Raw genomic sequence first — 24626 nt, forward strand, 5'->3', positions numbered from 1 at the left:
TTTAAAAGTCACATAAGTGATTTTTTATTACGTGTTGATCATAAATGAACTCTTCAAAGGAAAGGATAATTCAATTACCACTTTCAAAATAATCTACATAATATTAGAAATAATTATTTATGGTAACTAATTGTTGAAACTATGAAAGAGTAAAAATTCGATCATTTTTTTATATATTTATAAATTACATAAAATAATAAACAAAAATGTTTATTTGAATTGATATAAAGATTTTATATTCGTATAGAAAGAATTATATTTGTATATAAAGTATCATAATAACTATTAATGTCTAATAATTCAATGCATGCTTTATAAATCATTTATAAAATTATAAATACATTTATAAAATTATTTATATTGGCTTATTAGATGTTTTAAATTATTATAAGAGGTTCTAAGTCATTTATAGAAGCTTATACATTAATTTATAAAATGTATTTTGAAAATTTATCCTCCTATTACAATATTTTGAATTTTTTCATTTTTAATGGTAAAATTCCTCAACTATGTTTACTTAGTGTAGAAACTCCTAAACTAAAGATTTACTGATAGTTTAATGATAATTATTACCTGTTAGAGTTTAATTCAATAAATAAAGTTAGTTCAGAGGGTTTTTCGTTAAATACTTAGTTTGGGGGTTTTTACCCAAAACAAATTTAGTTGAGAGGTTTTAACGTTAAAATTCCTTATTCTTTCCTTATTATCTATTAATTAAATCTTTATAGTGAGATTTGTTTTATCAAAAACCAGTTTCAATCAACTGACGAGATATCTTATTTCCTAATATCATGCATTTAATATTTAAATATATATATATAGCAAGATTTGAGTTACCAAAATTACGTATATATTATAACCAGAATATCTATAAAAATTTATTAGAAGATATTCTATCTCATAGCTGAATTAAAATTTATTAGAGTATATTCTATCTCATAGCTTCTCTTGAAAGCTAGGTCATTTAGAAACTTAAACTAATTTTCTATATAAATATCACGCCACCCCCATTAGTTTCATGAATCTATCTTCAAGTTTTCATATGTTTTTGAACGTTCTAATTTAAATTTTACTTTTGTGATCTTGCGTAGGTGTATGATAATCAATAAATAACTCATAGACGGAAACACCATTACTGGTAATTTTATGGGGGATTCTTCTTCTCTGTTTTTTTTTTTCTCTTCCTCTCCTTGTTGTATCTCTATCTATAGTTTTGCATCAGTAGTGATTCAACTAACAAAAAAAGACGACTCTGTTTATCCAGGAACTGATCATCCTTTTCGAAAAAGGTAATTCTTTTTTTTATAAAGTTAAATCACTTAGCAAGAATATAATATAAGATGTGTATGCTAATCAAGTGCAATTTTATTCATTGTGCGTGATCCTCTTCAGGTACGTTTGAGAGCCAAAAGTAATCTCAGAGCTTTTTAAAAACTTTGAAACTCATTGATGTTGTCCTATCAATTATATAATTTGTTATCTTTTGAGGATTGTTTACATCTTTAAATATTTTTGTTAGAATTACCTCTTTTCTGACTCAAGGCTTAGAGAATGAAACCGTAAATCATCTTTGTTGTTACAATGAAACCAATGACAATAAATGTCATGTAATTCAAATCTCTTTTATATTTCATGGCTGATTTTGTTATTGGGGTTATGCGTGAAATATTTGTTTTTTCTCAATTATATTTTTCTGATGTTTTAAGATTAGTGTTAAATGTGATCGTTTGAAGCATAATGCATTCTCAGAACACACCTCCATGATAAACACTTCTATGTAAATTGTGTCAATTATGTTAGTGATTTTGCATGTGAGTATTGTGACTGATGTTCCAAGAGAGAAATCGTATCATCTCAAACCGAGATTGTGGGGAAAGGTAATTGGTTTATAGATCTAATTGGATAATTGACATCTAAAAGATACATTTTATTAGATAGTACCAAGCAGTCCTTTTAAACCTTTTGAACTCTAACTTTTTGAACTAACAGAATAATCATGCTTAACCTATAAGCAGTTCAAAGAGTTATGTATCTAAGGGATACGCTTTATCAGATATAAATGATACGTTTTATTAGATAGTACCAAGCAGTCCTTTTAAACTCAAACAATGCTATGTTCTGAGTTGTACACATTGTATTGACCTTTTTTTTCCTTGCGGTGTGTATTCAGATAGCAGTAGTGAATTGCAAATATGAAGTAATATCAATCAAAATTAAGAAAGGTCTTTTAAAAGCAGAGATTATCACATGGGCCTCTCTTGAACATGACAAACAACCAGCAGTTTTTGCCTGACCGGAATTTCTTAAACAGGTTTTCTACTTTCTATTTTCTTATTATTTAGTTTCACCTGATGAGAAGTTTGAATCACGAACTCTTGACATTTTAAAATTTATATTATTTATTTGTCTAATGGTGCAGAGGTTTCAATGAGACCGGCTTATCCTTCTTCCAAGAAAGGTAAGGACTATGACAACCTTGAAGCTGAAGTGAAGAAGAATAGAAGGATGATAAGCTTGAAGGAGACGCTGCGTTGAACAAGTTCTTCCGTGATATATATTTGAATTCTGATAAGGATATGAAGAGTGCTAGAGCAAATCATTTGTGAGTATCTATCTATCTATATTCCTATTTAGTCTTTCTTCTCTCATGGAGATTACAATGTTTTTGGCATTTTGATTGACTCTTTTGCAGTTTTGCACAATCAACAGGTGGAATCTATTAGGATAGTGCTTTCAATAGACTGGAAAGATGTTGGTGCTAAGAAAATCGAGAGCACTCTTCATGATGATCTAGCGCTCAAGACATGGGAAATATGATCTTATATGATGTGTGGGTTTTACCTTAATCTGGACAGAACTCGAAGCCTTGGTCTTAAGGTCTGGTTTCTACTTTATGGACTTAAGGTACTTTGTATTTTTCATAACTCATATTGTTTATACGAAGCACTAAATTTTTTAATCTAAACGTTCTAATGTATTCTTTGTTCATATGAACATAGTATAAATATCAATATGTAACATCGAATCTTTTATATTAACCACATACATGTAACATAAGTATTATATAGTTGTAAATATGTAATTATCAATTTAATATTAATGTTAATGCCTGCACATTCGTGCGGGCGGTCCACCTAGTTATATATTAAAAAAGAAGCATTACGACATTTGTTTGAAAGCACATGTCATCACCAAAATAATTTTAAGAATCCTTAGAAAAATATGTTGGTCCATCTAAATATAGAATAATTTTTTTATTAAACTAACCATAAATTAATTATTAATATTCTTTATTGTTTCCTTTAATAAAAATTACGGAATTGCCTAATGTGACTAAAGTATATATGACAATTAATGATTTTGAATAACAAAAATTTGATAAAAATTACTCAATCCTCCATCATTTTTTAGACTTTAACTTATTAAAATAAATTAAACAAACTCATTAAAAATATAATAAAAATTTAAAATTTTCCGTATATTTTATATTTTATATTTTAAAAAATGACTAAACATGACTAAAGCTGTTAAAAATCTCACATTGGAATTTTTTGATTCATGGTTTAAAATTTCTATTATGACAAGATAAAAATTATTACAAAATTTTATAAGTAGGAATTCTCATTTAATATATATATATATAATAATATATATATATATATTATATCGTTTAAAATAAATTATATACCATATAAATACATAAATATTTTATTTTCAAAATTTTCTTTGACTTCTTTTATAAAAGCTTTGACAAAAATATTCAAAACTTAATATTTACATTTTAAACTTTGCATTGATTTTTTTTTCAAAACTATAAATTATTAAAACTAATATACATTTCACAAAAAAAAATTGTTATCAGTGAACTAAAGTTTTTGTTATAAAAAATACAAATGATCAAAAAAAATATGAGTATAAAAAATTATTTAACAAATATCAATATTAAAAATTTACTATATATCTATGTTAATATCATTTAAGCTTAATTATATACCATATATAATAGAAAAAGTGTTTATTTGGATTCATAAAATTTATTTCTGTGTTCGCACCAATTTAATTATATACGTAATAGTTAATAAATTTTTTTAATTGCTCGATATATATTTATTATTTTATGATATGTAAAAAATATATAATACTTAAATATAATTTATATATAATTTTATCCCGCGCAAGACGCATGTCTTAAGCTAGTGCGTCTTATTGTAATTCCATTGCGATTAACTATTCGAAACATATAAAAGTTTGTTACTATGAATCTTTTTCCACGTTTTGTCGTAATTGTACGGTATTGAGAAGCATATCTTTTAGATCATATGTCGTGTAATTTACTGAAGGCTAAACCAAGTGAGCCCTAAAGTAATTCTTATAATAGGGTTTTGAAAACTCAAATACAAATTTGTAATATAGATATTCATGTTAAGATTGTTTTAGACTTCTTCACACGAAATCGTATTGCTTTCTACTAGCTTTCTCTAAAACAATTATAAAATCATCTGAATTAGTGTATTATTGATATTTTTATGAATTAAGAGTCAAGGAAATAAAGTTTCATATTTGAGAAACATTGTTGGAAGAATGAATAAGAAAACTAAAAAATATCATTCAGTGGATATGTTTTAATAATTCATTAGGTAATAACCCGCGCCTTGCATGAGATATGATTATTAGTTTCGTTATTTTTGATAAAAAAGACATTAAATCTGTTTAATTTAGATATTGGTCCGGTTTTAAGTTTTTTTTTTTGTTTTTAATCTTCTAAAATATAACTATTATTTTAAATTAATATTCATTTTAGTTTATTCGGTTAAAATGTTTGATTTTTTGGTTTTTTCCGATAAAAACGAAAGATTAATATTATTTTTTTATTTTTCATGCTTATGAATTTTAGATAGTCGTCATGTCGAACCAATAGTTTCGTACTATAGTTTCGAAACAGATAATAGTTTAAGAAAAAGAAAAAAAAATTATTAAGATAAATCATTTCACTACAATTTGGTCGGTAGTGAAAGAAGCATTAAGAAAAAATATTCAACTTTCAAAAAAATTAGATAAAAAATTAGATACTTCAGTTGTGGTGAATACTTAGACCATCTTTAACCTTAGTTTCTTAACTGAGGTTATTAGCTTCTACTAAGAGATGGTTCTTAGATTTTCTTATATTTTAACTAAGAAAAGTTAAGAAATGCCTTTTAAATAAGAGATATAAGAGCCGTCTCTTAGCCGAAAAGTGTAAAAAAAAATAAACAAAAAAGTGTCAAATCATGAATTAAGAACCCCGGCTAAGAGACTGAGGTTAATGATGCCCTTAGTTACAAGGTGCTCATATCAAGGTGCACATGTATATGTATGTAAAAAGTATATAAAAATAGTTGACAAATATATAAAGATATTGTTAATTAATACTAAATGACATTTTTGTTCAAAATAATACATGAAAGATAAAATTAAAATTAATTTATAATAGAAAAAGGCCTTGACATTAGTCATTTTTTACATATAAAGAAAATAAAATTGTATATGTAAATAAGGGTGGGCACATATCGAATATATGGGTATTTGGAAGCATTCGTGTCGATTCAATCTTTAGCCACCTAGATATTCGGTGACTCGGATATCTGAAATGTTTTAGAATTTTAAAGAATATCCGATTTGATCCGTAAATAAAATAAAATTTTAAAAATAATTTAAAATTTTAATAATAATATTTTATTACAAAAATAAAACATTATTTACCTTTTTAAATTCTAATGCCTAATATAATAAATTTAATTCATAAATATATTGTAAAACTGATATAAAGTATAATATACATAACATATATATATATAATTATTTACATATATATATATATATATATATATATATGCATATAACATACCAAATTAGATATATGTTTCTAAAAATATTGGTATTTGTGATTTGCTTCTTTTTTGATATTGTATTTTAGTATTTGATTTGTTTCATAGAGTTATGGATATCCAAATTTTTTGGTTCAAATCAAAACGAATAACGAATCGAATCAAAATTTATGAATATTTTGCTCAACTTTATCCGTAAACAATAAAAATAATATATATATATATATATATATATATATTTTGGCTTTTGATTCGTTATCTATTTTTATTTGAACCAAAAAAATTCAGATTTTTATTGGAACAATGTATGTGAGTTTTATATTAAAAAAATACAAATACATAGTATGAACGCGTTAGCATTCTTATTATCAAATCGTTGTGAGGTTGCCACACATCTATTATAGTGTGAATGCATTTATTACAATGATTTTCTTTTAATATATTGTATAAGGGATTTTGGGCAATATTTTATAAATATGCAAATAAATAAATAAAGAAACAACATACTTGGAAATGTATTAAATTAATAATTATCCAGAACTCACTATTCTAAAGAAGTTTTGCATTTGAAGTAAACTAATATTGTATACTTTAAATTACTATAAAACGAGATATAGACACTTATTATACTACACACACCATCATGCATTGTTCCCATAGGCAGTCAAATTTGTTAAAATTGTTAAAAGCATTAGAAAGAAAGAAATAACTTTCTTCTCTCTCACACAACTTATGTATCTATACATAAGAAATCCTCCTCAGCTTCATTTCATCTTCCAATTATTGAGTCGTGGCTTAGTCAGAATGCATTCCTTCTAATGCTATTCTACCCATAAAACAAAATCAAATTCAATGTATTCTGTTTACTCTAAATTTTAGAGATCGGTCATACGGTAAAAGACAGTCTTCTTCGTCTTTTGAGGTCGTAGCTTTCTTGAGTTCATTGTGGTCATCACCCGAGATGGAAGTTCTTGAGAATGCTAAGAATCCTAATAACTCACCGGAGAGAAAACGTGGAGGCTGGATATCCATCTCGTTCATCCTTGGTATGTTCTTTTCTCGTTTCTTCCAATATTTAGTTTTTCAAGGTTTTTCTTTGTATAAATCTCAACATGGTAAACTAGTAAATGGATACGAACTTCGTCATCCACAGTATAAATTATGGTGGATCGACTGGTTAAGCACGCAGCTTTGATCCCTTTTAATTGGTAGTCATAGAGAATTTCTGTCTTCAACTAAAATCTTTCTTTTGTTTTAGAGAGACTAACTCAATATGATGATTTTTTTTTGGATTGGTATATAAGAAATTATTATTATTTTTAACAAATAAACAAACAGTCAAACACATAATGAGGAAAATAATTCTTACTAAAATTCTATCAATTTAATCTCATTAAAAATACGTATATATACTTTATCATCACTTTTTCTTCTTAATATTTTGTGCACCATGATAATATCATGAACACACTAACCACTTTTACGAGTCATGCAATACAGTAATCAAAGAAAATAGTACCAGGAGAAATGACCCAAATTAAATAAATAAATAAATAAATAATATGGTCGACCGTTTCATGTTGTTATGGCGTAAACCTTTTGATAAGACGCATGAAATACAGTTAAGCTTTTCAGACAGATCATGAGTTATATATATAAATTAATTGTACTTAACGGCCACTCCAACTTAAGTAAACGAAAGTATTGGTTCATAAAGTATATTATCATGGTGATATAATGTAAAGGAAATGAGACGCTGGAGAGGATGGGAACGATTGGGTTATCGGCGAATTTCATGGCGTATTTAACCAATGTGTTCCACATGAAGCTAGTGGACGCTTCCAACGTTTTCAACTTGTGGTTAGGTCTCAGCAATTTGGCTCCACTCCTCGGTGCAATAATCTCTGACGCCTACGCTGGCCGCTTCAAGACCATCGCTTACGCCTCCTTTTTCTCCCTTCTCGTACGTTTTCTCCCTCTATCATCTATTCTTTCTTCTACAATAACATTGCAACTTAAAATGAACAGTTGGGTTACAATAACAAGTGATGACTGATGACAGTCTAGTTGCTTTGGTTAATTTTGGTACAGGTTTGTTCGTAGATTAGTTTATATTATGTTTTGAGATTTTCCCAATTATACTTGCATTAAAATGATAAGATTGCATGTGTGAGCTTTTCACAAGCTGGATGTTTGAACTTTAGTTTTTATTCATAATTTCAGAAAAAATCAGACGGTCCATCAATATCACTAAGCTTGACATTAGACAAAAAGTGCATGCATTATATGCCATGTAGTTTTCTTCAAACTTTTCCAACTTTAGAAGTTACCTAATTTTAATGGCTTTACACATCGTTTACTATTAATGAACTTCCGTGACTCAATGAAATTGTGACAAATAATTCTAATGTTTTTCTTAAAAAGTGTAATGAATTCAATTTTGATCAATATATTTTCAATAACATAAGAAATCAATCAAGTTTATAAATAAATCCAAACAGGGACTAATGACAGTGACACTCACTGCCTGGCTGCATCAACTCCACCCACCAGAATGCAACATCCACCGTCCAGATAGTTGCGACCGTCCAAACAAACTCCAGCTCGGAGTATTGTTCCTTGGTCTCAGCTTCCTCTCCATCGGCAGCGGTGGAATACGACCTTGTAGCATCCCTTTCGGAGTGGACCAATTTGACCAACGAACCGAGAAAGGCCTCAAAGGAATGGCCAGTTACTTCAATTGGTACTACTTAACTTTCTCCATCGTTCTCATCGTTTCGCATACCGTCATTGTGTACATACAGGACAACATCAGCTGGACCGTTGGGTTTAGCATTCCGACCGGTTTAATGGCTTGCTCGATCGTTTTGTTCTTTGTTGGTACGCGATTTTACGTGTATGTCAAACCGGAAGGGAGTGCATTCTCTAGTATTGCTCGAGTCATTTTAGCGGCTCATAAGAAACGGAACCTCAAGCTTCCAGTGGAGGATGATGGAACGGTGGAGTATTATGACCCACCACTTAAACCTGGAGTGTTATCCAAGTTACCACTCACCAACCAATACAAGTATCTACTCATATATTTTTCTAGTAACGTTTTGATTTTTTTTTTCTAAAAGCATATAATATTATTTAAGCTAAAATGTATTGGTTTCCATTTAGGTTCCTAGACAAAGCGGCGGTGATCACAGAGGGTGATCTGACATCCGCTGGAGTTCCGGTGAATAAGTGGAGGCTATGTAGCGTTCAAGAAGTTGAAGAGGTCAAGTGTTTGATCAGAATCATTCCGGTTTGGTCTGCTGGAATAATCTCCGTTGTTACAATGTCCACACAAGTAACTTTCATCGTCCCTCAAGCTATGAAAATGGATCGACACATGGGTCCTCACTTTGAGATCCCGGCAGGTTCCGTGTCCGTCATCTCTTTCATTACAATAGGCATTTGGTTGCCTATCTACGACCGCGTCCTAGTCCCTTCCCTGTGGCGAATTCGCAAGTTCAGGGTCACGCTTCTGCAGCGGATGGGGATAGGGATCGTCTTCGGCATCGTGTCCATGTTCACTGCGGCGATAGTGGAAAGAGTGAGGCGAACACAGGCTTTGAAAATGACGCAGGTGTCGGTGTTTTGGTTGGCGTGGCAGCTGGTTCTGATGGGACTCTCCGAGTCGTTCAACTACATTGGACAGATCGAGTTCTTCAACAGTCAGTTCCCTGAACACATGAGAAGCCTTGCGAACTCGCTGTTTCCGCTCTCCTTTGCCGCATCTCACTACTTAACTAGTCTGCTGGTGACGACGGTGCATAAGTTCTCAGGTGGAAAAGACAAGCCGGACTGGCTGGACAATGACCTTAATAAGGGGAGGCTGGATTACCTCTACTATATGATTGCTGGTTTGGGTGTTGTTAACCTTGTCTACTTCTGGTACTGTGCTCGAAGCTACCAGTACAAGGCCGGTTCACAGATTGAAGATTTGGCAGAGGAGAAATCTCTGGTTGACTAGAATGAAACCACATGCATGATCAGTTTACAAGCTAAGATCCATATGCTAATTGTTTGTGATATTTGTATGAATATGTAACTCTCTATGCTTGGCTATCTAAACTGGCTCTCATTGAAAGAAAAAAAGAGATTATTACTTCACATGTCGCAACCAAAACAAAAGTTTACTTACCAAACGAGAAATTGTCCGAAGTTCCAAACAGAGAAAATGCTTTATTATATAAGTGATTTGAAACTTGAGCAAACTAAGGAAGGAGACGCACCCAAGAGCCAAAGGCAGAGAAGCTAAGTAAGACGCAACAGTGACGTTAGAGTCTTGGTAATGAATAATGATTTGAATGAATGGCCATTTCCTCCACCACTACGTCCCCTTCCTCTGGTAACCGTTTCCACCAGCATTACCACCTCGGGCTCCTCGACCCCCTCGATGAGCTCTCTGGTTCTAGTGGGATCCACGTGGCACATACTGTAGCTGATAATCTCTATTTGACCACCACTCCTTGGGTCACTGACTCATCCTTCAAACAAAAACACCCATCAGATTCAGTCTCGAGCAATTAACTCATTTTCAGAATAATTTAGAAATCCACATTTCACTGGATTACCTTCTTCTGTTGCTCAAAATGATGACTAACAACAGATTCTTCTTCTTTTTTACGGTTTGATGCATGCATCTTCTTCCTGACAACCCATAATATATATATTGACAACTGATATATATAGTATCACACTACAAACTAAGTATAATAGCCAAGACAGAATTCTCAAAAACTATAAGAACAATAACTAAAGAATGTACTTTTGTCCATCTTATCCAAACAAATTACTTTGCTAATGATCACATCACACTTATGTTCAATCACAGCTCAAGCTTAGACAACCTCTAACAAATGAAACTCGATCTCACACCTCCTCCACTAAAAAAAGCAAGTTAAACTCGACCCCGATGACACCTATAGGACCCAGTGCCGTGCGAAAGGTTTTAGGGGTATAAGGCAAGTTTAAAAAAAAAAATTACATACAACTATAAAAAAAAAAATTTCTAATACGATATATCACCTTCGCGAAATACATAAGTTTAACACTTACAAAAATAAGTTTATTACGTAAATATGCTATGTTATGTCCTATAAAAAAAAATATATGGATTTAGAAATTGAGTTATTCGATTCTCATAGAAAGTTTTTTTTAGAAAGAAATTTAACCAACTAAACTTGAAATTATTTTAAATTTTGGGGCCCTAAAAATGTAATATTATTCGGGGGCCTAAGGCGAATGCCTTTTTCAATACACTGTAGGCACGCCTCTGATAGGACCGGTATGTGAAAAGAACCAGGATCTTGTGGTTGCGGACCTTCTCTGCCGAGGCAGCCGAGAGTGGAATGTAACTAGAATAGAAAGCCTCCTGCCTCAGTACCTGCCTAACATCATGAGTATTAAACCAAGTGTACTGGGAGCTCCAGACTCCTTTGGTTGGTTAGCATCGAAGTTGGGTAACTACACAGCTAAATCGGGGTACTATATTGCAATCACAATGGATCAAAAGGAACCGTTTCCTAACCAAAGCCTCTACCAAGCCATATGGAAAGCTAAAATATCCCCAAAACTTCAATTATTTCTCTGGAAAATAGCTAAGGGAGCTCTGGCCTTGGGGGAGAACTTAGCAAAGCGAGGACTTCTTTCCAACGTAACATCATGTAAACACTGTGGGGACTTTGAGACAACCGACCACGTTTTTCTACACTGCAGCTTTACCAGGCAGATATGGACAGCACAATGTTGGAAGCTGAATTTCAATCCATCAGACTGCACATCTTTCAGTGAAGCCTTTATGGCCTCGACGAGACAGATCAACCTCCCACCGCCGGGAGTGACAGGAAATCTATTCCCGTGGCTATGCTGGGGAATTTGGACGGCGCGAAACTACCATATCTTCGAGAACAGAGCCTCTCTACCTGTGGACATTACCTCGAGATCAATCAAAAACGCAAGGGAATGGACGGAAGCCCAACTAAGCTCGCCCCCACCTCCACTTGGACAGAGCCAAATGAATACTATACCAGCAGGAACGACATGTATGATCTCTTGCTGTTCTGATGCTGCATGGCAGGCGACGACAAACAGGGCGGGTTGTGGTTGGATTTTCACAGATCATCGTGATGAACGGTTACTACAGGGGACGGCAACATTCGATCACACAGTGTCCCCATTAATGGCGGAAGCCTTGGCTGTAAGATCAGCACTCCTCCATGCCCTCGAAGCGGGGTACTCAAGAATCTGCTTAAAATCAGATTGTCAAGCCCTCGTGGCTATTATCACCTCGACGCATCACCCGACAGAGCTCTACGGAATCACTCGGGACATCGAGCATCTATCACTCTCCTTTGACTGCATTGTTTTTACTTTTATTCCTAGGAACCTTAATGTTATGGCTGATTCACTTGCTAAATCAGTCTTGTACTTGGCCACAGCCAACTAACTCTCTGCTGGACCGTTTTCCTTAGCATTTATAATATTGGTGTTCAAAAAAAAAAAGACATTTGCATCTCACACAAAGCCTAATCTCATCAAGAAGAAGAGCATAAAAGTGAATACCAATTGTCACCAGCAAGATGGAAAGAACCGTAATTAGCAGTTGCAACCTCTGCTTGAACTACCATCTCAGATGTAATAGTGAAGTAATTAGAACCCGTAATCATCATCTTCAACTTCTCTCTCAATAAGCCAAAACCATAACAAAACATGTAAGATGAGAAATCTTTTTTCCTACACGAAACATTATAGTTCGGTGCAATCAACTGGTCCGAGTTAGCTTGCCACAGCCTAGAGTGCTCGATGCAACGCTCCAAAGCGTTCTTGTGAGACAAACCCGAATCCACGGGTCTAGACTAGATATCGAATCAAGATCCTCATCGCATAGCAGCAGATCAGTAGACTCATCGGTAACAGTATCATAAACCAAGCAGAACCCTCTCCTCTCTCGTGTCATCATAATTGACGCGAGCTCGTTTCTGCGACTTCACGTCGAAGAGTGAGCCAAAGTACAATAATATATTCACTTCACTAAATCCTCCAAATGGGGAGTCTCCTTTACGACCGTTTTGATCGGAGGAAGCATGGTGATGAGTGCCATGACTGCTCCTTCACCGGCCTCTGAGGTAGCAGTAGTAGTAACCATTGTGTTGGACTTGTGTATGAGGTTGATTTTAACCGGCAGAGAAAATCACTGCCGGCGGTGGACAAGGAAGAGAGAGAAGGAGGAGGAGGTTTGTTAGTTTTTTCATTATGGTTCATGGGTCATTATAGTTCAACTGGATTTGAACTGGTTCTATCAAGTTTGATCGGGTTAAACTGAATTTAATGATATTCTGTAAATAATATGCATATTCTTACAAAGATAGATCATATCAAATAAAATGTTTCAATACAATAATATTTAGTAAAATTTAAAAAATAACAACTAAAATGTAACAAAGGTATTAAAATAATTTAATTAGTTCAAATCTAAAATCAGTACGAAAAGCATATTTAAACTTTTTATCATTAAATCTTCATCACTCTAAATCTTCATCACCTTCTTAAAGATTATATACAAATTAGTTTAAAAAATGTTGGAAGAAAACAATTATTCTGTTCTTTTATAAATTATACAAATTTTAAAAACATACATGTTTCGATTATTAAAGTCTTCAACACAAGTGATGATAAAATAAAATTTAAACAAAGTAAGAAATAGACAAAAACAATATTTTGACTCAAAAAATTAAACTTTGTTAATCTTGTGATTTGAGAGTTGTGGAGACATCAAAAGAAATATATGAGGAACAATACTTTATTGATCTTTCATAAATCCTATTTTTACTTTTTTGACATCAAATCCTATTTTTACTTTAAAAAGGAAAAGTTCATTTTTTACAAACAAAATTTTGGTTTATATACGAACCGGAGTTTGGCCGGTTTATTGGGTTACCGATTACCGGATTTTTGACGGTTCGATATGGATTTTTAACCGGTTCAACTTTAGTTGGATTTTAACACTAATCCACTCCAGATTATTTTTGGTTCATGTTCAATTCGGTCTGACCGCCGGTTTAGTCTGGGTTTAAAAACACTGTTTTTTATTGTTTTGTTGGAGAAATAGGAGATGTTGAAGTGTCTGATTGAGTTCTTAAATATAATTTGATGATTGATAAAGAAGGATAAATCCAGTAAATGAATATCAAGTGAGATTATTCTTCCTTTTGTAAAAAAATTAGAAATAAGGAATTATGTTGAAATTAAAAAAAACAATAATATGTAACAATAGTTTGCAAATTATTAAGATTTTGGGTTGGTAAAATAAAAAAGAATTTTTTTTTTTTGAGAAAGGGCTTAATGAAAAAAGAAAGTTTTTGATGGTGTAACAATCCTCTTCTAAATCTTGACAGTGTTATGTTCACGTTGTTACTGGTTTTAGGGCTGGGCAAATAAACCGAACCCGAAAACCCGAACCGAATCCGATCCGATAAAAATAAATCCGAACCGATCCGAACCCGACGTAAATACCGAATGGATCTTGTTTTGTGGTATTTTGGGTTATGGGTACTATCCGAACCGAATCCGAATCTAAATGAATATCCGATAGAACCCGAAACATTCAAAACCTCGAAAAGATCTTGTACCAAACATGATCTCAATTCCTAATATGTATCCAAAATACACTAAGAAATATTGAACATCTAAAATACTTATCTATTTACATGAAGGTTGGTGGTTCTATTACATGAAGATTGATGGTTAAAGATGGCCGTTGAATCTTGAAGTATTTAGATTTTGATTTTGTTTTCGTTAAACAATGTTTCTCATTTCATGAGAACTTGGTTTTCGTTTTATGCTTTTATTTATTTGGTTTTCTTTTTATCAGTAAATATGTTTACTTTTCGTTTGATTTTGAATGATCACGGTTGATGTTCCTTATTTTTGAATCGATTTTACTTAAGTTTTGGTTACAAAATAGGTACAAATCATGTATTTTAAAACTGAAGAACCGATTTTACTCATGTTTTGGTTATAAAATAGGTAAAAATCAGGTACTTTTAAACCGAAAAACCGATTGGGACCCGAACCCGAAAGTATATTGGGTTGTACCGTTCTTTGATGATTTACTAATCCCGACCCGAACCCGATAGAACCCGAACCGGTCCCGAACCGAACTTTCATATAATCCGAATGGAGCTGATTTTGATAAACCCAAAAAACCGAAACCCGATTGGATAAAACCGAAACCCGATTGGGACCCCCAATGCCCAGGCCTAACTGGTTTCGTGATTAAACCTTGTTGCATATATTTGTGAAGTACTGCTATAATATTTCTGAATGTTTTTTTTTGTGTGCGTGAATGTAATTTTGAAGTGCATGGTTCTCTAGCTTTCTGACTCCTATATATCAAACTGCTCTAGGAACATGCTGTGTAGCTGGACAAATGAAGCTATTTCCAACAGATATGTTTAAGGACCATTCCAATGGCTTGCTTGAATCTTCACCAGCTTCATCGGATTCAACGACACAAACCTTCGTCCGTTTCATTTTCTCGATTTTTCTAATTTGGGCTAAGGCCTAGTTTTACTCTAAAGGCAATTAGGATTTTTGATTTGGGTACTTAATCTTTTGGGCTGATTAACTGGGCTGGCTGAGCCAAAAACACTAGCTGGAAGGTTTGTATCATTTTATTTTTTCTGCAATTTAAATATGAAATTACGTTCAAAAAAAAAAATGTGCATCCTACTAGAGCGATGCGCTGAAAATTTTACGTACACATAAGACCTTACGGCGATGCATAGCGAATGAGGCCACTCATGCTCTCAGATGACTTCACGGAGTACTTCAACTTCTTCTTTTTATTTTTGTGAAACTAGTACTTCGACTTTTCACAAGATTAAATTCGTTCTTATAGTTGTTTAATAACGGTTTCAGATGATTAAACAACTTATAATATATGATATTATCCCCAAAAATGTATTCAAGTTCTTTAGGTTATCAAAATCTTACTACGTTTTTATTTTTTACTAAGATTGATTAGTGCTTAAGCGCGAAGACGACTTTTATCTCAGTGACCATGAGTCATGTACCAACTACCAACTCTTATTATCTTATTAGTTTCTTATAAGGTTCACCAAAAACTTCACCACACAAAAAGCCAGTCACTCATTTGCCAATGGTGGATTTTAATAAAAAACGAACAAGCCAAAGGTTCAATAACTCTATATATGAGAGCTTTAAGTTAAAAACGATTCTCACGTCTCTCATAGAGACTTCCACTGGAGGGTAGTAAGACGAGATGGAGTATTCCATTGTTAGGAGGAAGTTGCAAACGAAGAGGAGACAGCTTGCCACTTAAGGGGTTGCGAGTGCACACCACAACATCTTCCAAGCATGTTTCTTCTCGTAGCGTCTGAGTCAGCTCTGCCACACTGTTTCCTCTAAATGTGAAAAAATATCCAGCAGTTGATTTGTTTTCCATGTGTCTTTCATCAGCGATACTATAATAGATAGTTCGCCCATTCGGTTTTAATGGAGGAGATTCAACAGACTAGGCAAAACATAATTAAAAAAAATAAAAATATTATTACAACAGTAATTTTAACTTTGCAAAGTTATTTTGGTAATTACACGAAAGAAAAAAAGTACTTACATTTCCATGCAGTATTTTCTTTGACGACATACTAGACTTCATCGCCACTTTGAATGGAGGATTAATATGATAATCGACAGTTTGTACATCCAATTTTGATGGAGACTCATCAGACTAATCAAAAATAAAAATGGTGGTAATTTTAAAATGGTGTTTTGGTAATTACAAAAAGAAAAGGTTCGCACCTCTGAGTCCGATTTGTCTGAAAGAGAAGACGGAGTCTTCGAATGCGGAGAATTTGACGGCTTCTTATGTGGTGGTGGATGCAGTGTCTTCTTCCACGGTAGAGTAGAATTCGATGGAGACTCATCATACTGAGCAAAATATAAATTTGTTACTACAGTAATTTTAGATTTATAAAAGTGTTTTCTTTGTTACAAAAATATACTCACATCTGAATCTGATCTGTCAAAAAAAGAAGACGTCTTCGAATGATGAGAATTGGATGGCTTCTTTGAAGATGAAGTAGACTTGATCATCTCAAACTTGAATGAATGATTAATATGATAACCTTTCTCATCCGATTGCGATGGAGACTCATCAGACTAGTCAAAATAAAAATTTGTTAGTGTAATAATTTTAATTTAAAAGCATTTTTTTTTAAGTTACAAAAAAAAATACTCACAGTTGAATCTGATATGTCTGAAGGGGAAGACGGAGTCTTCGAATGAAGAGAATTTGACGGCTTCGAGTGAGAAGGCGAATGCAACATTTTCTTTGAAGATGGAGTAGACTTGTTTTCTGTCTTGAATGAAGGATTGATATGATAAACGCTGGTTTGCTCATCCCACTTTGATGGAGACTCATCAGACTGCTTAAAAAAAAAAAAAAATTGTTACTACAGTTATTTTATATTTAAAAATGTGTGTATGCTAGTTACAAAAAGGTACTCACATCTGACTCTGATCTGTCAAAAATAAAAGACGGAGTCTTCGAATGAGAAAAATTTGATGGCCTCCTATGCGGCGACATCTTCTGCGAAGACGAAGTAGATTTCATCTCTGCCTTGGATGGTTTATTAATATGATAATCAATAGTTTGCTCATTAGGTTTCGATGAAGACTCATCAAACTAGTTAAAAATAAAAAATTTGTTATAATAGTAATTTTAATTTGAAAGGGTGTTTTGTTATTTCCAAAAAAAAAAATACTCACATTTGAATCTGATATGTCTGAAAGAGAAGATGGTGTCTTCGAATGTGAAGAATTCGACAGCTTCCTATTTGGTGGTTGATACAACGTCTTCTTTGATGATAGAGTAGACTTGAACGGAGGATTAATATGATAATTGATAGCTCGCCCATCCGATTTTGATGGAGACTCATCACACTGGTCAATATAAAAAATTTGTTGCAGCGGTAATTTTAATTTTTTTTAATAAAGTGTTGTGGTAGTTACTCAAAAGAAGATGCTCACATCTGAATCTGATTTGTCTGAAACAGAGGACGAGGACTTCGAATGCGTCGACTTCAACGGCTTCTTATATGGTGTCGGGTGCAGCATCTTCTTCGGTGACGGAGTAAACTTCATCTCCGTTTTAGACGGAAGATTAATATCATCATATAGCAGGAGGGTTTGCCCATTGGATTTCGATGGAGACTCAGACTAATCAAAATATTAAAAAAAAATTGTTGTGACGGTAATTTAATTATAAAAATGTGTGTTTGGCAATCACAACAAAGTACTCACATCTGATTCTGATAGGTCTAATAGGGAAGACAGAGTCTTCGAATGTAAAGCATTAGACAGCTTTCTATGCTGTGACAGATGCAGGGTGTTCGACTTCATCTTCGCATTTAATGGATGATTAATGTGATGATTGTTTGTTAGCTCATTCGATTTCGTTAGATACTCATCACACTAGTCAAAAGAAAAAGAAAAATTATATATAGTGAAATTTTGATTTTAAAAATGTTTTGATGATTACAGAAAAAGTACTCACATCTGAATCTGATTTGTCTGAAAGAGAAAATGGATTCCAAGATGGCTTTCTATGTGGGGGCGAAGGAAGTGTCTTCTTTGATGAGGGAGTATACTTTATCTCCGCTTTGGATGAAGGATTAATATGATAATCGATAACTCGCCCATCCACTTTCGATGGAGACTCATCAGACTAGTTAAAATAACAATTTGTTACGGCAATAAGTTTGATTATAAAAAAAGGTGTTTTGGTAACTAAACGAAAGAAAAGATACTCACTTCTGAATTAGATATGTATGAGAAAGAAGAGGGAGTCATGGAATGTGAAACTGACAGCCGAAAATTTGATGGTTTCCTATGCGGCGCTGGAGTCACTGACTTTCTTGGCGATGGAGTAAACTCCATCTCCTCCCTGAGTTGAGGATTAATCAAGATCTCAACAACATCAACCTCCCACGAGATCGACTCCAGAGTAGCCGAACGAGGATTATCATGTGTGACGGATTTTCTCCTCGGAGGAGGTCCATCGTTAGCTCGGAGGTAGTTACCATATGTAGACTTGAGCAAGATTTTAGAACCTTCTCTCACTGGTTCCCACTCAACAGACGAATCGAGCCGACTCGGCTTTAACTGCATCACTTTCTTCCCTGTAACTCCGAGCAAGAACCGCTCATTCGAAGCGGTTAAGTATTTGCCGTAACAGCTTTTAAGACGGATGACATGATAGGAATGGCTAACCAGTTCAACGGTCCATTGAGCATTTTCTGTTGATCCGTTTTTACCTTGAGACACCGTTTCTTCGTTTTCATCCGCGGTTAGATACTTGTTGTGACTGCTACAAATTCGAACAGCTTTTGCTTTCCGGAAAAACTCCACTGCTGATACTGTTTCCGTTTCGTCGAAGCTACACGTCTTCGCTTTTTGTTTCATGTTCTGTGAAAAGTAAACGAATGGGAAAATATGTAAGAAAACTTTATTGTGGTTTTAGACTTATTACTGTTGGATTTACCACGTTTTAATTTCCACATCAGCACTTTATGACTTCAAGAAATGTATTGTCTACAGGGGCGAATCTAGACTAATTTTATACTGGGTGCATCACTAATGAAAAGTAAAAATGCATGTAAAAGAGAGCATTGAACTTGAAACATTGTGGGTGCACATGAAGCATTTTACCATTTTATCTAGGAAAGTTTTTGTAATTTTGGGTATAAATTTACAAATTATAATATTTTACTAGGTGCACAGGCCCCCATAGTTGATTGACTGCCTTCACCTCTAATGAATAGTTCTAACAAAATGTGAAGCATGACTACATGCCCGGCCTAAGTTACAAAAAAAACCTACATGGCCGGCCTTTTTCTTCCTAATAATGTCACTATGCCATTAAAGTATGGACTGCAAAAGATGATTTAAGGGAATATTTAGAGAATATATGTCTAAACTCTTTTCCCGCAAGAATGACCAAGAAAGGAAATTCATGAGTGTGGGACTCTCCTATTTGCTTCCTTCTTCTTCCATAGACCCATATACTCTAAGAGTCTAAACAATTTTCTAGACAGAAAATTGATTCCAACCTATACCCGCTAGAGCATGATTAATAGAGAATTTTTAGGGTGAAGTTCTTAGCGGAATAAAAAAAAACCGTCTCTTAATTTTTAACTAAAAAACTTAAGAATCGGCTCTTAAATATTTAAGAACCCCTATTAATCATAGAGTCTTAGACTCTGTTTAGAACATTGCACTTAATTAAGCAAAAGAAAAAAGAGAATCAATCAAAGCACAATGTAAACTGAACTTTTGATAGTTAAAGACAATCAAACTTACAAGTTTTGGGGACCATCTCGGAGACGTTGAACGTAAACCCAAAGAAGCGAACCGACCTAAACTCTTCTTTGGCCTGCCGCAAACGGGTGACCCAGGCGCTGACCAGAAACCCAAACCGGGGAGATGTGGGGAAAGCGGAGAAGAAAGAGAGCTCTTAAATCCATCAGACACGTTTTCAAGATCAAAGCCATCAACGGTAATAACATACCAAAGCAACCAGTTCTTGGTCTTCGACATAGGAGGCTCGTCGTGAGTAACTGACTTTCTCCAAGGCGGCGCTCCCCCGTTAGCCCTCATCCATTTCCCGCACCACGATTTCAGCTTCACCGAAGCCCCGTATCCTCCCGGTTCCCAATGCGTTTGGCAATCCATAGGGTTGTTAAACGACTGCGTTTGAGTCACTCTCTCGCCGGTCGTACCTAATAGGAACGGTTTACTGCTAGCCGTTAAGTACGTGCCGTGGCAGCTTCTTAGTCTGATCAGCTTCGGTTTGCCAATGACGGTCTCCACCGTCCAAATGGCTAGCCGTGTACATCGTTGACGGCTTTGACGGATGGTTTTTTGGTCCTCGTCCGCGAGTAAAAACATATTATGATGGCTCAGTAACTTAACGGCGTTGCCTTTGGAGAACAATTCCATTTCTTTTCGAGGTTTGAAGAAGCGAAATATAATGGAAACAAAGAGTTGTGTTTTGGTTCTGTCAAGGAAGGAGAGGTATGAGGATGAGGACGTCTTCAAGGTTGCTTATATAGATTAATAGTTTAAATGACATAAGAAGCCTGGCTGAAAGAAAACTATTGTAAATTAATATTCGGAGGTGTTATTCAGTTTGTAACTATTTAGAAACTTCTGAAATGATACGACTAATTGCAAACTGATTAATACGTCCAAATACTAACTTGCAATAGTTTCATTGACTTCATAATAGCTCCAAATACTACTTCTGAACTAAATAATAATGTTGGTTTTCAATCTAGATTGTTTATATTAGGAGTATAAAACTAAGTGACTCTTCCGTATCCACGAAATAATTAAATCATAACAATTATCTAAATTTGTTAGATGATACTGTCTTATTTTCTTAATTACATGTGTGATTTTGGGTATTATAATTATGATTAGATTAATTATTCATTTTGGCTATATTTAATTACATTCTTCCAACTTCCAAGTCAAACAAAAATCTTTTAATTCTACATAGGTGAAAATAAACTAATTTTGTTAATTATATTTAGTTTAATTTTCAGTTTTTATTTGTAATTATATGTTAAAAAATTATGCGTAATTTTTTTTAAAAAGTATAAATATATATATATATATATGATATATTTATATATATATATGTGAATTTTTTGGCATCATATATATATATATATATGTAAATATTTACAAAATAACTAAATAGTAATGGTTGGTTAATTGTTATTTCATTTGTTTATAATTTGTAAGTCATTTTATAATTAATGTTTATGGAAATTAGGAAACAATATAATATATTGGAAATTAGGAAATAAAATTGTTAAAAATACTTTTATTATATTAATAAAAATGTGACTACAAGTCTGATATCCTTGGTTATAAATTCTGATTATTAGAAAAGAAGCCACTCAATGTTTTTAAAATAAATTATATATCCATTATCAATATTTTAATTTTATTTTATCTAAATTTCTATATTTCAAAAGTGGAACTATTTTTTCTAAAAAATCAATCATTATTTATATAATAAATACTTATATAATTGGTATTTTCAAAAATTTACAGCTTGAATATTAATATATTTAAATAGTATAAAACGATAAGATATATTTTATTTTCCAATATCTTCTTTTATTTTATTTTATTTCAGAACAATGAATATATGGGTAACCCAAACTTCATAATTGGATTAAAATGCCATATATTTTAAATATGAAAACATAATACTTTTAATGTTCATGTTAATAATTTTGTTAAGAGAATGTTCATAGTATATATTAGTTTAACAAATAAAATAAAATAAAACGTTAGGTGGTAACTTAGTGTTTAGACGTTTTGTATAGGTCTAGAGATTGAATGGATTATTCGAGGTCTAGGTAGACAAGAAATAAACTAATTATTTGTTTATTTATTATATATTGTTAATTTTTTTTAATTTTTTGGTTTAATTATAAAATTATTTTTAATGAATTATAAAATTAAATTAAATATGAAAATAAAAAAAAAGAAATTAGTCAAATTTTTGGACTTACACTAATATTATTATTTGATTTAACCAATTTACATTTAAATTGAATTAGACCAATTTGGACTAATTTTAACTGATATATGACGGCTTAAATCGATTTGAACTGCTTAAATCGGATCGTAAAAAGATTGTTAATTTTGCTATATATGACTGATTTTTTGCTTAGGTGTATGATCGATTTGTAAAATATCGAAGAAAACAACGGAAAATGACCGTTTGAAAAGAAAAAAACAAAAACAAAAAGAACAATGGAAAATGAAGAACATGAGGAGGTACATGTAACTGCACGTGGCCTATGACTTGGATAAGCTACTTTTAATGTTCACGTTGATAATTTTGTGAAAAGAATGGTTATATTATAGAAAACAATAGAAAATGGCCGTTTGAGAAAGAACAATGGAAAATGAAGATCATGAGGAGGTACATGTAACTGATCATGGCCTATGACTTGGATTAGCGACAACCGAGAAGTATAAATATCAAAGTTTGACTTTTGTTTTTAATATTACCTTTGTGGTCGACGTCAAGCTTTCAAAAGAAATAGTCACCAAATATTGTTTTCACTTAAAAACTCATGAAACTCCAACCATCATCAGGGTGATGCATCATGCATGTAATAGCAAAAAAGTCATAACATTATTTTTATGTATATTAATTAATTACAAAACTACAGTATAAGACATCTCGAAGTTTCTTAAATAGGTGATGCAACATGCTGGAAAAAGATCATGTAAGCTTTTACAATATGATTTTACTAAAATGTCTATATATTCAAGCGGCAAGTTGATATAGAATGTTCAAGGTCAACTTTTACAATGCCCATAACGATCCAAACTATATTCAACAAAGCGTTAAAACCATGTCTAAAGAATATAATTAACCAGATGGTTGCTGTTTATTTTTTGTGTAATCAAGCAAACTTGAATATGAAGATTCCAACACCTTTGTTTTCTACATGCAGTTACAACAGCTTCTGTATAATATGCCCTTACTTGATGTAACTTTTCTCCTGCCACATAACATCAACTTAGCATAAACTAAGTAAATAAGATGCATCTATCTTTCCACCGATAATCAACAGTTGTACATATAAAGTGACATATAAAGGAGTGATCCTCCTCTCCAGTACTTTAATCGCTGAATGCCAGCAAACGCCACAATAAAGGAGCACCATCTCTCTGCTATATCCTCCTCTCCAGTACTTTAATCGCTGCAAATTCAGTGTTCAAAACGCAGAGTTAGCTGCGTACATGAAAAACCAAGCTAAAGAATAGTGTATTTGGGAGCTTACCAGTGGAAGATTGGCCAGTGAGTAATAGTAATGTGTACCAGATTTCATTAAAAACATCTAACTGTAGATCTGATGCCTCAATCACCTATTCCGAGCCCAAGAAAAAGGCCAAATCATTGTTTTGTTCAATATGTAATGATTTGATAAATGATATATATCTTATCAATCCAAGATCATGTGTTACCTTATGGTCAGCAGCGTCAAAGTTAATTTGGACCGAGCAGTTCTAGAGCTCTTTTGTAGTTTCCTTTTCCATATTCATAAACAGCTTCAGCAAGCTGACGTAAACTAAGAAAGCCGATTTTATGATGATATATAAAAAACTCAAATAGTCCCAATAGTTATAACTCATGGGTAACAAGAACGAACTAAATCGCCTTCTGCATCAACTTTTGTCTCTTCTTGCTCATTTTATGATTATTACATGTTTGTCATAATTAGATGCGTCAAATGATAAATCAAGAAACAAACTTTCATTTGAACAAAATGTCAGAAAAGAGAGTGGCACTGACCGGGAAATGTTGCCAACTTTAATCAACATGTCAAAAAGCCACTCTTGGTACCACATTGCCTGAACATTGAAATCGCTCAAACTTCAGAAGAAGTCCAAACGAATGTATAAAAATGCAAGGTAAAGATAGATACTACTTACTTGATTATCATATATTTCTTGTACTTTGCTTATGAGAGAACCTCCTACCAAGTAACAGACAGTGACATGCCACCAGTTATGTGAATACCTAGTTGAAACTTGAAACGTTGCAAATGTTTGGGTGTTTTTAATACGTTGCTTGAGATGATCAGAAGATGTAATTCTGATTTGTCTAAA

General features: G+C 32.9%; 3 protein-coding genes across 8 annotated transcripts; 2 read left to right on the forward strand and 1 right to left on the reverse strand.

Annotated features, from left to right (window-relative positions):
• The first annotated feature begins 5985 nt into the window (after positions 1–5985).
• Positions 5986–10004, forward strand: LOC103829221 (protein NRT1/ PTR FAMILY 2.12). The gene is made up of 4 exons (XM_009104874.2): positions 5986–6910; positions 7610–7827; positions 8366–8931; positions 9027–10004. The coding sequence occupies exons 1-4, from the start codon at positions 6826–6828 to the stop codon at positions 9862–9864; spliced, it is 1707 nt and encodes a 568-aa protein (XP_009103122.2). The 5' UTR covers positions 5986–6825; the 3' UTR covers positions 9865–10004.
• Positions 10005–11292: 1288 nt separating this feature from the next.
• Positions 11293–12342, forward strand: LOC103829819. Its single transcript, XM_009105516.1, has one exon. It carries the CDS (start codon positions 11293–11295, stop codon positions 12340–12342), a length of 1050 nt encoding a protein of 349 aa, XP_009103764.1.
• Positions 12343–15965: 3623 nt separating this feature from the next.
• Positions 15966–23600, reverse strand: LOC103829222. Of its 6 annotated transcripts, none has more exons than XM_009104877.2 (12): positions 20280–23600; positions 18732–19385; positions 18475–18645; positions 18222–18392; positions 17949–18137; positions 17688–17861; positions 17428–17505; positions 17159–17344; positions 16926–17078; positions 16719–16847; positions 16534–16647; positions 15966–16431 (listed from the first exon to the last, which is right to left on the reverse strand). In XM_009104877.2, exons 1-12 carry the CDS (start codon positions 20916–20918, stop codon positions 16123–16125), a joined length of 2967 nt encoding a protein of 988 aa, XP_009103125.2. In that variant the 5' UTR covers positions 20919–23600; the 3' UTR covers positions 15966–16122. The 6 variants fall into 6 exon arrangements, with proteins under 6 accessions (XP_009103125.2, XP_009103124.2, XP_009103123.2 ...); XM_009104876.2 differs by having other exon boundaries at positions 17428–17508; XM_009104875.2 differs by having other exon boundaries at positions 17428–17538.
• Between the last annotated feature and the right edge of the window lie 1026 nt (positions 23601–24626).

Source organism: Brassica rapa, chromosome A07 (assembly GCF_000309985.2).
Source record: "Brassica rapa cultivar Chiifu-401-42 chromosome A07, CAAS_Brap_v3.01, whole genome shotgun sequence".
NCBI lineage: Eukaryota > Viridiplantae > Streptophyta > Magnoliopsida > Brassicales > Brassicaceae > Brassica > Brassica rapa.

What these genes read in the sequence shown, in the direction of transcription:
- LOC103829221 (XM_009104874.2), top strand. Translation starts at nt 6,826, where the DNA reads ATGGAAGTTCTTGAGAATGCTAAGAATCCTAATAACTCACCGGAGAGA. An exon ending in ATCCATCTCGTTCATCCTTG is followed by an intron (nt 6,911 to 7,609) that starts GTATGTTCTTTT and finishes TATAATGTAAAG; the next exon opens with GAAATGAGACGCTGGAGAGG. An exon ending in CCTCCTTTTTCTCCCTTCTC is followed by an intron (nt 7,828 to 8,365) that starts GTACGTTTTCTC and finishes AAATCCAAACAG; the next exon opens with GGACTAATGACAGTGACACT.
- LOC103829819 (XM_009105516.1), top strand. Translation starts at nt 11,293, where the DNA reads ATGAGTATTAAACCAAGTGTACTGGGAGCTCCAGACTCCTTTGGTTGG.
- LOC103829222 (XM_033275786.1), bottom strand. Translation starts at nt 20,918, where the DNA reads ATGGAATTGTTCTCCAAAGGCAACGCCGTTAAGTTACTGAGCCATCAT. An exon ending in CAGACATATCAGATTCAAAT is followed by an intron (nt 17,605 to 17,687) that starts GTGAGTATTTTT and finishes ATTTTTAACTAG; the next exon opens with TTTGATGAGTCTTCATCGAA. An exon ending in CAGACATATCAGATTCAACT is followed by an intron (nt 17,079 to 17,158) that starts GTGAGTATTTTT and finishes TATTTTGACTAG; the next exon opens with TCTGATGAGTCTCCATCGCA.